Source organism: Triturus cristatus, chromosome 11 (assembly GCF_964204655.1).
Source record: "Triturus cristatus chromosome 11, aTriCri1.1, whole genome shotgun sequence".
Lineage (NCBI taxonomy): Eukaryota > Metazoa > Chordata > Amphibia > Caudata > Salamandridae > Triturus > Triturus cristatus.
The window spans coordinates 497212491-497230315 of record NC_140594.1 but is presented as its reverse complement, the minus strand read 5'-3'; the positions used below and the strand labels follow the sequence as shown (position 1 = coordinate 497230315).

The 17825-nt window shown below is 43.5% G+C and overlaps 2 protein-coding genes across 5 annotated transcripts in view; one reads left to right on the top strand and one right to left on the bottom strand.

Annotated features, from left to right (window-relative positions):
- The window catches only part of LOC146784474 (guanylate-binding protein 7-like), a 622481-nt gene that overhangs the window by 120904 nt on the left and 483752 nt on the right, over positions 1-17825 (top strand). The window lies entirely within an intron of this gene.
- On the bottom strand, positions 7461-8546 carry LOC146784475 (E3 SUMO-protein ligase KIAA1586-like). The gene has a single exon (XM_085632959.1). It carries the CDS (start codon positions 8544-8546, stop codon positions 7461-7463), a length of 1086 nt encoding a protein of 361 aa, XP_085489085.1.

Sequence of the window (17825 nt, the reverse complement as noted above, 5' to 3'; positions counted from 1 at the left end):
ACTAATACCCTTATGTGTATGTAATTATCTAGCCTTTGCAACACAGAAAAGCATTAGTACACGTTATTTCAAAAGCGTTTTGTACTTTAAAACAAACAACACTTAGCAATATCCATTTAATAAAACCTGCACATTATTATTAAGCAACATGAATGCATTCCCACGTGTAGTTTTCTCCTGTTAGTTCGTATTGGTTAATCAGAATTTCACACAAAACAAATAATTAGAGATTATAATTAATAATTTTAATTCACAACATATAGACAAACTGGAGCTTCAAAACCCGATAAATTTTCAACAGAAAACTCTGCTCCAGCACCCGCTTCAGGGACAACGCGCTCTGTCTCCCTTTTTTTTTTTTTTGTAACTTATTTTGAGAGGTGCCATCTATTCTGTGAGGCTGTTGAATTGTCTCTAAATATGGAAAAATATTCAGAAATGTGTTTTTAGAAAGCTGTGGATAACATAAAAATTACGGAAGTGAAAACGAAAATGTTTTTCACAGTTTATCAAGTTAATTCCAAGCTAATTACCAAAATTAAACTGATCTTGTATGTAAGTATAATTATCCAGAATTTGTATGCCGCCTAAGTGATATATGTAGGTTGTGAGTCGTTCTCTCTCTCTTGCACACATTCCTCTCCTGAGCTACACCCCCTTTGTGAGTCTTGATAACAAAGTGTTGGTCTCCTGCTCTCTCCACCCCATGCACTTTCTCTCTGCGTCCTGCTACAAGGGACTACGCACCCTCTTGTACCTCAGTTAAGTGCCCCATTGCATTGTTGCCCCACGGATCTCACCCATGACTGCCACTGACACAATCGTGTCACATGGTGATTCAGTGGAGTCACTCTCTGTTGAGGTGCTCGGTGTCCGGCCCAGTGTCCCTCAGCTGAGCCTTTATCATGGTGCCATCTATCATTGTCGGTAGTGGGGGCCGTCTATATTTTCAGCAGCCACAATAAGCCCCTTTCTCTGGCCTCTGTCGTGCCTCCTTCCTTTCTGATGGGATTATTTCTTACGTTTGTTAATAATATTATAACATCTATTATTATTACAGGCGGTGAGAATTGTTTCTTTGGAGCTACTTCCCGAAAGGCAGGGTTGCTGAATACCAAGGCTGCCTAGTTTTGCTTCCACATCATGTGTATTTCTGCCACCTCCATACACTTCCTGTCTGTTTATCTCGCGATTGTTGGTGCTTTTTCACCACTGCTTTCTCTCCTGTGACTCTTTTCGCATCATTCTCTAATTGCTTGTTTCTCAGTTTTCTGCATTTCACTCTATATCAAAGCCTGAGGATGAAAAGAAGCCTCTGTCCCAAAAATGAGTTGAGGTGCCCTCTAACTGCAGCGACGGCTTCCAATTCGGTTTCCTGGAAGGGCTACAAAATCTGCAAGCAATTTCTAACTTGCGTGGGAAGATGCCAAAATATACTTGGAAATAACTGCTTCACAGATTTGTATTGCCTCTAGATATATTCACACCACTACTTAGGGACCGGACCGAATCCTTGGTTACACTGCAGCACGACCAAGGGTCGAAAACGCTCGCTGTGATATCTGCAATAAAAAAAATCTTTGGTTTGTGTGCATATGAAAGCTCTAATGTGATGCTGTTAACACCTACTGTATGCAGTAAAGACCGTTTACTCTCTGGGCACTCCAAATGGACTGGCAAAATGCGGAACAGGGAAGGCAAAGGAAAGAACGAATCAACGATAAGCATGAGCGCAAAATTTACACATTTTTTAAAGTAAAACCACTTTTCATATTTCTGCCGCCTTTTAACCACTTGAAACCAAATGACTCTCAGCGCGGAACTGGTAGTGATGTCACACCAGGCCACACGCTGTTGCAAACTACGGAGTGCCTTGATGGTATCCACGGGCTCCAAGCCACCTGCAGCTATTAGCGGTGTAACAAACAATGCACAGCAGCAAACCCAACATCTCATTAAACCAAATATATTAAACATAATGTAAACTCCTCCTGAGTCTCACGTTGCCCGGTGTCCGACATTAGTTGATAATCTAGCTCTACTTGCATTCTGGTGCTTGTCGTTGTGTCCATTAAAATACAGGACTGCAAGTACCAGAATGCAAAGGTGAAAGGTGCGGCTGCAAAGCGGCTTACGTCTGATCCAGCTTGGGTCTGTGGAGTAAGCGCAGCGATGCCATTATCATGGATGTAAACACCATATAAGTACAAACAACTTAACATTTGATATTGGATCGGCTCCAAGAACCCAGATGCTACGCTTACCTGTCATTTATAGCTTTTAGAAATATCAGAAGTGCAGTTTGAAGCGCTATACAAAAGCAAGAGCAATTATAACTGTTATTAGTTGCCAACCCAGACTTGTTTTCAAATTGCATTATGGTACAAGCAGTTCGGCTCGTCCTATTTCAGATAATTAGTTTTTTAGATTGAGGCGCAGGCGCTGCTCGCTTTGCGAGGCATGCTGTAGTAGCGTATGCACTGGACTCTCCACCCATATTTTTTATTGGCTTGTGCCATTGTCCTTCGTAAACGTAGGCTTCCAATTCATTATTCGGCTTGTTAGTCAGTCAAGTCAGTCAATATATCTTTATTCGATTCATACAGAGAATCATAAAAGCACAAAATAGACATAAAATACATAATTTAAAATGAGCCATTTGTAATACAAAATTTTTGGTTAAGAGACCATCATACAGCATAAGTACAAAAAATCCAATGGGAGATTACAAGTCTAGGCTAGGTTATCCATAACGCTTCCTAATCCGGAGCGATGCTCGTATGAAGTTCAACATAGCACAACAAACTTCAACAGAAGATAGTGACAGCAAGTAATCATAGCCTTCATTATAAGTACATGGTTGTCGCCCCTTCAGGATAGGCTTAATAAATCTAATCCTGGGTTCTTGGTATAAAGTACAAAAAAGGACAACATGTATAGTACTTTGTCTAACACTATTGTTGCAGGGACAGGGGGGTAGCCTCTCACACCAACCCCCTTGTTTAGGGAAGGCAAGAAGGAAGTGGAGTGTATTTAGCCTAAACCTTGTAAGATAAAACCGCCATTGGACATTTGTCGAGAAAGTTAAATAAAACTGATGCTGAACCTTAGATACACAACTTGTTGGGCCTCCCAAGCTAGGTATATCTAAGAATTTCCAGTAACATGCTTTAATTTGGGCTTTCATGTTTCCCTGAATATTTTCAGGATTTTCATAAACATGGCCCAAACATATCTTATGCAACATGTCACTAACATATGACAACCAGGGAATCTGTTTTACATTATCCAGGCTCATACAATCTAAAAGAATTTCTCTAGAGAGTTGGAGGTTGTCCGATAGCCATATTTTGCACCAAAGTAATAAAGGCGACAGACGGATAATATCAGTCACTTTGGTCATTCCCATTTCATTGTGGCAGAAGATGTTTGATGAACCCGATGGAATCAATAAAACCCGTTTTAAAAATTTGTTTTCCATCACCTGTATGACTGAAGGATTCTCAGTCCCCCATACTCCTGCCCCATAAGTGGCCACAGATAAACATTTAGATGTATATAGGGTTTAGAGATGCGCAACAGGTTTTTGACCCAACTTGCCACAAAAACGGAAAAGACCTTCTATAGCGCGTGTAGTACTCTGGACTCGAGTTTTCATTAATGGAGCCCAACTTAGTTTACTGTTGAAGAGATTTCCCAGGTAGTTAAAATTATCCACCTTTTCAATGGTAAAGTCAATTACCATAAGTTTCCTAGATTTTGACCCTTTTGGGCCACAGACCATAGCAAAAGATTTTGCGAAATTAACCTTTAGGTCAAGGTCCAACATGAAGGTGTTAAAAGCATCTAAGCATGTCTGCATGCTATTTCCAGTAAGGGTCATTAGAACAGTGTCATCTGCATATGACAATATGGGAATACTCTTACCATTTACCTTTGGAAAATCACAACAATGGTCCAGCAAATGTTAGTCCCTCCTTGGTACTGCCTTATCTGCATATGTTACCTCCCTAACGACTGGACCTTTTACTTGGCTCGTTACACAGTCTGCTTTATCTAGTGGGTAAGCACTATTTTGTTTATTGACCCTGACGGGGACAGTGGCTGCTGCTTTTTAGGTCTCGCTAGCGTAAGGCTGCACGCATGCGCAGTCTCGCTGGTGAGATTTAATGTTAATATGTATTTTCTGTAAGGGGCATTAAGCCCCGCCCCTCTTTTCCATTGGCTGGCGTCACCGTTTATGCTAAACGGTGGCCCGCCATTGGAAAAGAGGTGTCGGTGACGTATTTGCTTGGCTTTCTGAGCCATCCCATTCGGACGGCCTGGCCTGCTTTGCGTTCGTTGCAAAACACATGGCCCCATAAAGATAAGAAACCTTTTCGCAGCCGAGGCCGTCCAAGTGGCTCGGCAGAAAAAGCCGAGCAAATACGTCATGGCGTCCGCTTGTTTGTGTTTATTTTAGTAAAAAAAATGCAATCGCTTCCACGTGGGCTGCGCTGCACCATGCGGGCCTGCGATTTCTACACCATGCCCCACCAGCCTCAGCGGGGAGGGGTGAGGGGTGGGGACAGGCCCTTGGGTGAGGTGTGGAGGCCGCGGGTGAGGCCTTCCATGTGGGGGTGGGAGGTCATTGCCTTCAAAACGAAAATGGCTGTTTGGGCCGCGGAAAGTGCCGCTTTCCCCATTATTTACAAAATGTCCTCGTTTGCCGCAGCTGGGGTTTGAGTGAAACATTCGCACGGCCTCGGAGGCTATCCAAGAAGGGAGGAGGCTGCAGACTTAAGACCCGTGTGTGTGTGCGGCCATTCGCACTGGGGTTCGTGGATTGTGGTGTAGTGCTTGAGGCCACCTCAACGCGCACCAGGGCTCAGAAGAAATGGACGCGAGGAGCAGCCGCTCTTGGGTAGCCGCGAGGCGAGCACCAGGGCTCAGAAGAAATCTTCGCCCAAGGCTAGCCTCCCGGACCCGGTCGGAATACATTGTGGATACCTAACTTTGGGGAGCAGCTTGTGGGAGAGGTAAGCGTTAAAGTAAGGATTATCTTGAGGGGGGGGGCTGGTGGTATTACAAGGCTGTCCGGCAAACACTGGTATCGAACAGAGGACGCATCTCTTTGTTGTGTGGTAACGTTTTCTTCTCTGTGGCAGCGCTGACTGCTTGAATAAAGTTAATTCACTGTCAGTCCACAGAGCTGCAAGGAGCCCTCATATAATAAATAGGCTGCATATAGCTCTGTACTGAGTGGCCAGTCTAGGCGCTGCATTGTGCTATTTTAATACGAACTGTATTAGGAGCGGTTTCCTTACACTAGGTGCCATCAGGTTTCCAATACATGGCTGCGTTTGGTCGGTGTTAAATACGACTACCCTTGGCACAGTATTTGATCCTTTTTAGCTAATGAAGATAGTGGGTTTTTTTATACAGTGACTACGTATTTGCGGTTGTAAACTAGTTGTTGCTCTTGGCGCTATATTGGAGGCACCGTGTTGAGCCTGGGGCACTGCTGCCGAATTGTGTACCATTTGAACATGGTGGTTGGTCTCTGCATTATAGTGGCTACTGGATTTAATGCACTGACTGCTCTTGGCGCCGCGTGGCTTACTGTTTTAGGACAGTGGTTACTAGGCGCAACACAACTCTTTCGAGTCCGTGGCGGGATTGGCGCCGCGTTGGGTGCCGTATAATTCAGTGTCTGCTCTTGGCGCCACTTCTAATGAAGATGGCGTGACCTGTTTTTGACGAAGATGATCTGACCTGTGGGGGGAAAAGGAAAGGTCGGCCTCCCGCAGGGACCCGCCCCCTGCTCCGATATTGATCCAGCAGAAAGACCGGATCATGCAGTGCTTAATTTGTAAAATATGAAGTGCAGGTGCTCAAATCTATGTTGGAGGCCATACCTACTTTTATCTGGCTCCACCCACTTCCTCCATTGGCTCCACCCATTTCCTCTATTAGCTCCACCCACATCATCAACTGGCACTGCGAAAAGACAGATGAATTTCAGAAAGGGAGCCTTCCTCATAGTAAGGTTTAGATAGGAGGTTTCCCTGCCCTGTGAAAATTTTGAAAAAGATTCAATCAAAAGTGCGTTTAAAGCACAAGTTTGGAATAAATTAGCTGAGATCACTAATTCATTGAAAAGGGACAATTCCAGTGCTCTATGTGCTGATTTGGGGAAAGGACAATACTGGGGTAGGGTATGCCCTTTTTAATAGCGAGTCTATGCAGTGACTGAGTGAGTCTAAGAGTTCAAAAAGATGCAACTTTTACATAGCTTATGTGACAAAATAAACCAAAATGTTGTCAAAACACTAGTCTAAACAGATAAGTGGAATAAAATCATGAAATACACTTGAATGAGTCACTTTGTCACTTCCAGTGGCCGAAGGGGTTTGGGATTTCTAAATAGCAGAGTTAATATTCTGTTACAGCAATTACTTTTAGAGAAACAATTAAAAAAGATGATTAACAATTGGGCATGTTACTATAATTTACTCCCTGGCATGGAGCTATATGTGCATTTATTAGACATTCAGAATAGTAAAAAAGATGGAACTTAACTGGCGTTTCCAAATGTAGTTCCGTAGCACACAGACAAGAGAGATGAGAAAAGAGGCATTTATTCAAAATATTACTTTTTATTAAAAGATTTGTATCTTAACAAAGCACAGAAAAATGCAATTGACCCCAAAAAGTCCTATAGGTAAACAAGCCAAAAGAATAGGTAATTGCTGGCTGGGCAGTGTCTCAAGTCATACCTATTAGTGCAAAATGACTACCGTGCCATACAAATAATAAATAAAGACAAAATAACTAAAACTAAAATGCAGATAAATACCGTCAAATAAATACATGTTCTAAAATGGAAAAACGAAAAAGTATTGTCTTATAAAAACAAAATAAATAACATATATAAAATAGAACAATAAATATAACATCCAAACAAGGAAGAGACATAAATATATCAAAATATTAAATAAACTGACACTGTCAACAAAGTGTTATAAATGCAAATAAATAACCTATATAAACTAGACCAATAATTAAATATCCAAACACAGTCAAGCCTAACTTTTTCCAAACATTGCAATGACCCGTTTTGTCAGTTGGAATTGGCTAGCATCTATTTTTCTAGAAAAGCCCACAAACAGTCCAAATTGCTTGTGCACAAGTCTTCCTCTTTCCTTGCTTTACTCCTAGTGTCATCAGCTGCCCTTCGTCCTTTTGCAAGCCATGACTGAACATAGGGGATGGGGTTGAATCTGTTCAACGGTGGGCCAACAAGATTTAAAAACATTAAAGAACATGTTGTTTCAGTCAGCAACGATGCTCTTGTAGATGTGCAAATGAGATTCATTTGAGAAAAGCCCCGCTCACATTCTGCAGTACTGATAGCAATAGTGTGTAAGGCCATCAAAAGCTCCTTGAACTGCCTTTTAATTTCTTTTCCTCCAGATTCCTTAAACACGTATGGTTTCTCGACTGGCAATGTTGAATCTTTTACACAGAGACTCAATTTCACTTTCACCACAAAGAACGGGTAGCTCATCAGGCCAGTACTGTTTATATAAAACTTTCACTTCGCTAATAAGTGTATCATACTCAGCCTTTTTGTCAGTAGAATTAGTACCTCCTGTAGACAACAATCGATTTCTTAGATATTCTGCAAGGCTACGAAAAAACTGTCCCTGTTCAATGATTTTGTCAGTGGTCTTTCCTTTTTGCAGCATCACACCTTGGAATATATTTTCTTCTATGCCCTTTTTACACTGTGAGAAGTGGTTCCCTTGCCTGTCTACCATTGCCTCAAACACTGCAATTTGCCGACAAATAGCTCGATGAGCATCAATGATTGTAGAGTCACGCTTCTGTAACTCGAGTGATAACTCTGATAACTCCTGAAGAGCATCATACATGAGGCCAAGATTAGCAACAAACTGTATAGATGATAACCGCCTTCCTAGGCCTGTGTACATATTTCGTGTGGAACTATCACAGGAACCATCATCAGCTGCTCTAGTAAAGTGCTTGTAGAGAGCAGGATAAGAGTTCCAAACAGCCTCTACTGTTCTGAAGCTTGATGCAACCCAACGAGTATCTAACACTCTACCTATTCTGCAAAGCTGAATGTCAAGAGCTTCTGCACATTCTTTTAGCTCCAAACGTTTTTTTACAGATGTGGCAAATAGAGAATAGAGCTTATCGAGTAAGTTTTTTAAATGATTTGTAGCGCCAATATCTTTCATGATATCATGAACGGCAAGTTCCAGGCGATGTGCTGAGCAGTGCCAGGCTACAATTTTGGGAGAGATTTTTTCTTGCAACCTCTTAACAACACCACTGTGGCGGCCAAACATCACTGAAGCTCCATCACAGGCAACTGAAACCAGGCATTTGGAGAGAAAGTCCTCACTGATGTTAACTGTTTCTTTTTTTAGTGCAGATAGTAAACTGTTTACTATGCCGTCAGCTGACAAATCACTCAGCTCAATGAAGTCAACAAACATATTAGCTTGGGAGTCCATGCCAGGTAGCTGCATTCGCATGTACACAATTTAGGAACTTTTCCTATTTAATGCAGTGGCTTCATCTAGTAAAAGACTTCCTTTTGGGGAAAGTTCAATAATTTTGGTAAATATATTCCTCTTCATTTCTGAGGATATGTGGCGCTGTATGTTTGAGCAAGCTACATTGGAGTGCAAAATTCGCCACATATAAAGTCCATTCAACAGGTGGCAGTCTATCTTGGTTTCAAAACCATACGCTGGTCTGTTCCGCTTTGCTTCCTTATAAGCTACTCGGAATATTTTGGCTGTTGCTGACATTTGTAAAGATTGTGCTTTTGCAGTTACTTGCAATAAAGGATCTTTTTTTGCATTTTCTAAGATTTTTAAAGTTGCAACATGAGCCTTGCTTTGTGCATGTTCTCCAATCTTTTTCCTCAATGATTTCTGCTGTTGGTCTATATTGGTGCCATATGCCTTTACTGTAGACTCAGTCCATTCTTTGGACAATTTCATTACCCTGGATTTTTCAGCACCAAGATCACGGACTTGGCGACACACAGAACAGCCAAGGTTAGGTCCCTTAACAATTAGCCACGGATGCTTGCGTTGGAAATACATATTTTGGTCATGTTTCCAACCTTTAGGGAGAATGCCTTTCCTAAAAACTCTGTCTGAATGTGGCTTAAGTGATCTGTCAAACTGTTTGCTAGTGCTTGGTGTTTCCTCTGTGTCTGTACCACAGCATGATGCTGCTCATCTCTAAGAGGACTAGCTTGTGTCTTTCCTTCTGTAGGGATTATAACGCTGCTACTAGTAGTGGTGTCACTCTCATCTAGTGCCTTCGCTCGCACTTCATCATGTTCCTTGTTCCCTTCATCCATTGGAAGTACATGATCTTTTCTAGCAAGTTTGCTAGCAGGCTCCTCATCATCTTTGGGCTTGACTTTTGTGAAGTAGCTTGAAATCTTCTTCTGTCCAGAATGTGACATTCTAGGGAAGCAAAGTGAAAGAAAACACGCTAGACATGTGCGAAGTGTGATGTCAATTCATCTAGGTAACAGGCACAATTAATATTTATTTGCAGTTTGCAACAAAGACATTCATCTCTGCATCTGTACAGCTATTACCATGACTGATTATAAGAACAACCCAAATGGATCTTACTTTGACTACCCAAATTCAGGCTTTTTCCAACTCACACATACACCTGCCTGCCCTGCAGCGCTCACCAAAAGACATACAAAGTCTGTAAAGTTTGCCTCACTTTTAATTTTTGGCCTCTTGTGGTATTACTACAAAAGAAGGGTGAGGTGGCAGTGTGCAGAGTTAGTTACACACTGTGATTCACAAAAAAGATTGATTAATCAACACTCAGGGATAGACTGGGAACCCAAAGCAGCCCTGGCAAGTTTTGTTAGACCACCAGCAGGGTGCAGCAAGAAAGCGCAGCAAGCTTAAAGACTGCTAGAGATGTTTGGAAGAGAATTCTACCCTCAATAACATTTTGTAAAAAGAAAGACAAAAATTGCGCACAACACATTTTACAGTATATATTTCGCTGTATTAAGTTTCAAAGCATAGTAAATTGCAAATGATGACCTAACAACCACCCAGGCCAGAAAGCATGGAAATGTCACACAAGAACCCAGGCCATAAACCGTGGAAATGTCACACATAAGCACCCAGGCCATAAACCGTGGAAATGTCACACATAAGCACCCAGGCCATAAACCATGGAAATTTCACCCATAAGTACTTAGACCAGGAAGCATGGAAACGTCACGCAAAGGAACCCAGGCCGCACCGCATGAAAATGGCAAATAAAGGCAACCAAGCCAGTGGCGCTGGAACAATTTTCAGAGTGTTGATGCTGCTGAAAAGTCCAATCATCATCACACTAAGTAAGGACAACATAGCAAATGAGCCTGGCTCATTTTCGCGGAAGTGGTGAGACTGAGTGTGTGGTATGTTGCAGTGGAGCATTTTGAAGCCCACTAATTGTTGTGGTGTTGAATTGTATGAACCAAATCTTTCCACAATCCTAAACTCACCAACCCCACGTGCGTCAACTTCCTGCTCTATCCACTCCAGTGCTGTGGTAGGTAGAATTCCAGCATATTGGCTGATGCTTTGGACAGTTGAGTAGCTACCCAGACATCGCTAGTTATTATTTGTTAATGATATGTGTATAAGGCATAGGCTAGCTCTATGAAACAGTGGTAACGATTCAAGATGGCTCGACATGGGTCTCTGAACTAGCAAAGTGAGTCCTGTGAGGAAGACAGGTTGTATAGGGACCCTACTCCTGCTGTCACATTCGGTATGGACATGGTACTTATAGGGCCTCTCTAGTCTCTGCCTCTCTTCTCCTCAGACCCCCTGGAGCCTGCTGCAGTGCTCGCTGCCAGAAGTTTGAGGCGAACCTCTTTGCCCAGGGCAGGTGCCAGCAGTGCTTCCATGGCCTTCCGCAGCCACCTGCGCCTGAGGTACCACCAGCTGGGCCATGGGGCTCAGCCTGGTAAGGGCTGGCATCAGCCCCATATGAATATTTCAGCAGGAGCAGACAGGGCCGTTACTATCTCTTTCACTGGGCAAAAGTAAATACATAAAAAAAAAAGTGTGCGTCGTGCGAGCAAGAAAGAACACGCGAACGTTGATGGGTTAGATTGGAATAGGTTTTATAGAACATTGTCTGCAATAATGACCCCAACTATCATGAACTTTGACAATTTGGACATAAAGATAACAGTCCTACAAACACTGGTGTCATACACAATGTCAATTGGCGCCAAAATGGAAAGAGTCCCGGATAAAAGGAGCTCAGACCCCTGTAGGGGGTTGAGTAGAGTCTTGCAGCTATAGCCCAGTAACTGAAAAACTAGCTGTATTATCAGACATCATGGAACACATGATAGAGGAAATACAGCAGGCAGTATCACTTCATGAAAATCAGAAACCAAAATTAAATGCCTGGGGCACTTCGCAAGCAAAGGAATCTGATTTTAAAAGTACAAATCAATCATTTAGTCTAACACAGGGCCTGTAGGCTGTAGCCCGCCACCCCAAGAGCTACTACTGCAGCCACAAGCAGAACAAAAAATAACTCAATCAAGACCAGCCCTTAACACCACAGGTGATCCAACTTGAAATGAGTCAATTGTACATGCAATAGAAAGCGGCTTAGGAAAAGCCAAATTCTCGTCAGCTCTGAGAGCCCGTTCCAACCTGTTCTCTCAAGAAAAGAAAAAAAGGCTGAGAAAACTCAACCAAAAACAAGCCTGAGGTGTTGGGACGACCAATAATCTATGCACTCTACAAACGCGTTCCAAATATTAAAGCTGGTGGAAAGAACCTGGAGCAAACAAACAGAGACATCAACGAAGTACAAATGAATGTCATAGGTAATGGAGCAATTGTGCATGAAATTTCACTACAATCCATGGCCTGCGAGCAGTGCATCACAGGACCTTGTGAGCTTGCAGGATACCTTTGATCTGGACCTGTATGATAAAGTAATTAATACACCAAAATGGCCTTAAAGATCAAAGTGAAGACCAACCTGCCATGGCATGCAAGGAGTGCGCACAAAAACTATAGGACTATATGAGCACTGGGCAGGCAAATGCCTAGCCAGTCCCATCCTCCCCAGACGGCGGTACACTTGGTGACGCTGCGCACCACCCGAGTGGGAGGTGAGGTGTGAGACAATAGGCAAAGTTGAAAAGCTAGCTGACTGATAGCAGCATATTAACCGGCAGACCATCACTTGACTCTAGTCACACACACTACCAAATAAAAATACAGCGTGCGTTGTTTTTTTTTTGCACGCACACACGGTATTCAGTAGTAGGCAAAACAATGCCCAGCCAGTCCCATCCTCCCCAGACAGCGGGCAGCGGCACACTTGCTGACGCACCAGTGCCACCCGACAGCAATGCACCATATTTCATAAGTAAGGTGCATTCTTGCCCTTTCACATTGGCGTAGGGCAGCGCAGAAAGAAAACGTGCAGCACTGCCCTACGCCAATGCCTCATAAATTAGGCTTGTTGTTTTTGACCAGACCCCCACGCTCACTGACCTTTGGTTTGCTAAACACGGTTTAATTTATTTCCTCAATGTAAAAATGATTTGCTGTGGGAATTGGGGGCCTTTATGGTTTTCAATTGCTGGCAAAGATGAGGAGGACGAAGTTCTAGAAATTTGTGTCAGGAGGGGTCTTTACGCCTACTTTACGTCTCGACATCAAAAAGTTTAAATACCTCTGGCCTAGAGAGAGCATGTAAGACTTATTTGCTCTCCAGCTCGCTGCCCACCAGCATGTATTTCACTTCATAAACAAATAGCAAACCCTTGTGTTTTAATTGTGGAACAGTTTGAAACGAGCTCTTCTGGGCACATTCGTTTACTCGCCAGACTTATTATCCATTCAGGGCAAGCAAAACGACATCGGCCTATCAGGTTTCATGTTAACAAAAGTTAAATGTCAATATGAAAGTGCTTTGGACTTTCTCAAGCTCTGAAACCATTTCAAATAAGTAGATCGATACATTTATCAGTGAAACGGTCAAAGGAGTGTGAATTTACTAATTATGACCACCTGTATAGTACACAATAAAACACACTGCGCTATGCTACATAAAAGGCAACTATGTGATTTACCTTACACGCAAGCCGCAACCCTCTGCAGCAGGTACATTAACCTTCTAAGCTTCTTATGACGATTCAAACGTGTGACCAGAGATTACAAAGAAATAGCTGCAGGGATGCATTCACTACCTAAACCATCGTAGCTACATTACACCGAGACTTGCTGGATATACACATACATCTCTTTATTATATCATTTGCCTAAGCTATATTAAACTGCATCCGGTTAGTGGCAAAGTAACCTAGAACAACATTACTGACTTTTTTCCTTGTCTAATTCTTCGGACGGCGGAGTTTGTAAAAATAATGCATAATATTCTGCTTCTGCTCATGACACTGACTTCATAATGGCTAAGCAAAGCCTCCCCATTTCCCCACCTCTTTGCGGTCAATCTACTACCAAAAAGGAGGTTACCAGAGTCCATTCGTTCCATTCCCAGCACTACTATCATTAATACCAATGCTTTTAAATGGGCATGCATTATCTGGTACGGAGTACTTTAACTTTTTCTTAATTGGAAAGAGAAAGTAAATGAACTTTTGAGCAAGGGTGCAAATCTTTGACTTGGAGAGTACCAGCACTTCTCAGTAGCAGACAGGTACGCTGGGAAGGGGAGTACCTGCACTTACTTTTCTCATTCCAAGCACTGTTTAACACACCCTTTGATGTATGCCACGGTCTTATACTAATATGTATGCCATGATATTATACTAATCAATCACACAGATGTCAGCATCTCGTTCTTCGCCTAATCTCCTTTACAGCGAGAGCGAGCATGACCGCGTTCCCCTTTTCATTACACCAAACTCGGTTGTCACCCCACGTGACGCAAGGCATCCATGACGTGATGAACACATACAATTCAAATCACTCAAGTGAACCTTCCAAGAACGACACTGAGATCTGTCACGAAAGTGAATCCCCGTAATTAATCCAAGCGGTGACGTGACTTCCTCGGCCCATTGCTGTAAGCGAGCTTCTCATACATACTTGAGCTCTCACTACCATCGGGCCCGGCTGTCAGAGACTTTTATGATGTCTGGGGTTAAATTAAAATATTTGATGCGGCCCCACAATCAATTTTACACAGCGGATAGTGTGCGTTCCTTAATTCTTTAGAATCATTATGCATTGTTTTCCTCCCCCAACCATACTTTCCATGCACACCCCCTTTTCCGTACCCCTGTCTCTCCCCTTCAACACGGTCCCTCTGCACTTCTGTCTTTACCAGTACAGTACACCCTATCCAGCTCTGCCTGTCCTCTGTGCCGCACAGGCTCTCCCATAAAGCCTTTCCAACTTCCTTGCACATTTCCCCCGCCTTTACGTCGTTGTTCTGCTCTACACCCCTCACATGTGACCTGACCATCGCCATGATGCAACTGTCCACACCTGTCCCCTTGGCACCCCTATGTCTCTATCCAGGATGGAGCATAAATTAGCCACAGTCAGCAGCAGCCAGAGCCACCTTTAGCTCTACTGCACACTGTATTTAAGCGTGGTCCCCAGCAACTCCCCACCCGAGTAGGAGGTGAGGTGTGACTGTGTGTGAGGCACCCCGAAGAGCCGATGAGATCATGGTGCCTGCCCGGGCTCCAGTTTGTGCACTCTCTCTGGAATGTAAACATTGTTTTAAAACAGTATCCGTCTAAGCTATAAACATGACACTGGATAATCACTGAACCGTTAAGTCGTCCGTTTACCTGCGCAAAACCGTTATCTGGGTGAATTCACAAACTGTCAAAGAGGACCCCAGATACCCCTCTCTCTCTTACACACCCTCACTCTTTCTCTTTTTTCTCTCGTTCTCTCTCTCCGCGTTCCTTCCCTTCCCTCTCTCTCGCTCTCCACGCCCCTTCCCTCTCTTCTCCATCTCACTCGCCTCGGCATCACTCTTCTACTCTTGCCCTCCCCGCCATGCTCTCCTCCTCGTGGTGACGCATAGCCTTTAAAGGCTAACGCTGTGCCCCCTCTACCCAGAGGCCGGGCCAATAAAATGACCAGGGCTCATTTGTGTTCTCAGTCCGGCCCTGCCAAGAGGGCTCTTCTAACCCTTCGCCGCTCACTGCCACATCTGTGTAGCAAAGACTATGGTTGAATAAAACTTAGTGAAGTAAACAAACAGAAACTGCCTGGCACAGCTTTGTGAGGATTTCTGTGGAAGACACCCCTGGCCTGCTATGATCTTGCATTGATCATGTAGGTAGCACACAGTAACTGGTTGAAGGAGTCCCCAAAGGTTTCACAATGTTTATTAGTCAGTTTGCTTGGTTTATCAGTAACTCTAATGACCATTGACAGGGGATACATCCAGTGTGCCGGAGACATCTACTGAGCAATCGATCCGCTCTGTCACTCAAAAGAGAGTCCTGGTAGCCTTTCCTGGTCGTCTAAATAGAAGATCCTCCGTTTCTGTAGTTGAATCGGGCAAGGGGATATGGTGTTATATTTCTCAACCCTCAAAGTTTCTCATCACTAGTGGCTTGAAAACCCTTAAATCTGGTAGAAAAATGTTGGCACGCTTGCTGAAGGTTTGTGCCCATCTTTATATTAAAGTTGCTTACGGCAGTTGTGTAATCCAACAGTCAGTTTTGAGAGCAGTTTTGGGCAGTCCTGCCCTTTTTGCTAATTCCACTGATACTGGTAGAACCAGTGTCTTTAACACAAGGTGTAAGCAGGCCTGTGGGGTGACGCTGAGAGTTTTCAGGCAAGGGAACCCAAAAGAAGAGCAAAAATCAAGGCAGGTTGAGCTACTTAACTATCTGTTAATTTATGGGTTAGCCCTTCTAGAGAACGGTGGACTATGAAAGGACAGGGGGAATTTTTGGTATTTCACAAGTACCCTCTGTCTCCTTTTCTTCATACTCCTCAGTTTGACCAACAAGAGAGGATTCCTTAAATGTTTTGGAGAGAGCCCTACAATTCATGTCTGCTTTCTGGGACCTCTCTAACCCTCCATCTTAGGTATGAATTGTATCACAGCCACCACAGTTAGTCCTTTACTGCTTGATGAGCTGACAGCATGCATGTGCTGACAAAAGGGTGCACATTGTGTGCCTCTCCTGAGCACAGACACCTGCTTTGTGTCACAATTTGTGTGACAAAAAAACTTCCCGCGCACATGCATGAGCGTGATCATCATGTTTGCTCAGGGATGCATCAAAAAACTTCAACTTGTGCTGAATTTGAAGCAGGGGTACACATTCTCCAGAACCATATACAGGAGCTTTCATTTCCCAAAATGAGGGGAAAGACACCAGCTTTAAAGTCTGCCACAACATCATTGACGCTGTGCTAGTTAATAGCCCATCAACATTCCTTTTTCAGAAAAAAAATGCCCTAAAAAATGAAATATCTATTCATGTCGCTAAAATATTCTAGGATGCTAACTATTATACTGCTCAGAAAACGATGCTCAGTGTGCCAAACCAACAAGGGTATTGTTTACATTTCCGAGATCTGGTAAACGTGCCAGCAGGCAATTCTTGATTCCAGTTTCTACATTGCCTCTCTATGTAAAGCTTACACAGCCATAACCATTTCCAGAATACAGCTGTATGTATATCATAGTTTCCAGATGTGGCCGGTACGTAAAGCATTTGTTGCCTTGAGTTTGCACACCCTATTTACGTAGCACGTGTTGCTGTGACAGTTTCCATATTGCCCTGTTTGCAAAGCCAGATTGCCATAATAGCTGACTCACATGTTGTCATGTGTGTGGTTCATATTACCGTATGAATTTCCACATTGCACAGTGTGTGATGTATACTTGGTTTATAGTTCAGTTATGAATATGTAAATACCTTAAAATATTCATAGGATACGATTCCATAGTTTTTACCATTATCCCAGTCAGTGGTGGCAGTGTTTAGCCATCTCAAAACAATGAAAGGTTGAACTGATTTGTAATCTGTGACCTGCCCTTTAATCAGAATGTTCTGACGCAGGAAGATTAAACCACTAAACTAGATGAGCTATCCAATCATTTCAGGGAAAATAAAAACTCGGCAGGAAGCAAGTGGATTAGAAGAAACAGTGGCACACTTGATGCTGCAACAGGCCTTTCCCTTACTGAAACGGTCCCAGATTTCTTATAGAAATTATGATTGCTGCTTTAGGATGGAGTATGGATATATTCAAAGGGCCCTGCATCTGCTACAGAATCTGCTGTGCGTGTGTTAAACATGCGAAGAAAGGGAATCAAATCACACCCCCAACCAAAGAGATTCAAGCGAGGGGAGGACACCCTTTCTTGCCCACGTAAGCGAGGCATTTTTTCGGGAAGAATACCATGGCAGAATGTAATTTTGAAAGAGGCCCCGCACACGTGAGACAACAGGCAGCCACGAACGCAGGTCGCACGGACACGGTATCACAGTAGTAGTACTAGTAGGCAAAAAAATGCTGTTCCTTCAATCTTACCGCGTTACTCGTGGTGGGCCGTGGGCAGTCCGGCTCAGTCTGGAATAACTGATTATTTTAGGCGGCCGCGGCCTGGTGCACTGAACCGCAGTGTGTGTCCCGACTCCCGGACTGGTTAGCAGTGGGCTGCAGTTGTGCTGGGGCGTGGCGGCGGTGGCGCGCGTGGTCATGTGACAAAAAGCTGCCATGCGCTGCGCGTACAGCGGCCCCTACCCCCCTACCAGAATAGTCAACTCAGCGTCTCAG

Coding starts and splice junctions, on each gene's coding strand:
- LOC146784475 (XM_085632959.1), bottom strand. CDS start 8,546: ATGCGAATGCAGCTACCTGGCATGGACTCCCAAGCTAATATGTTTGTT.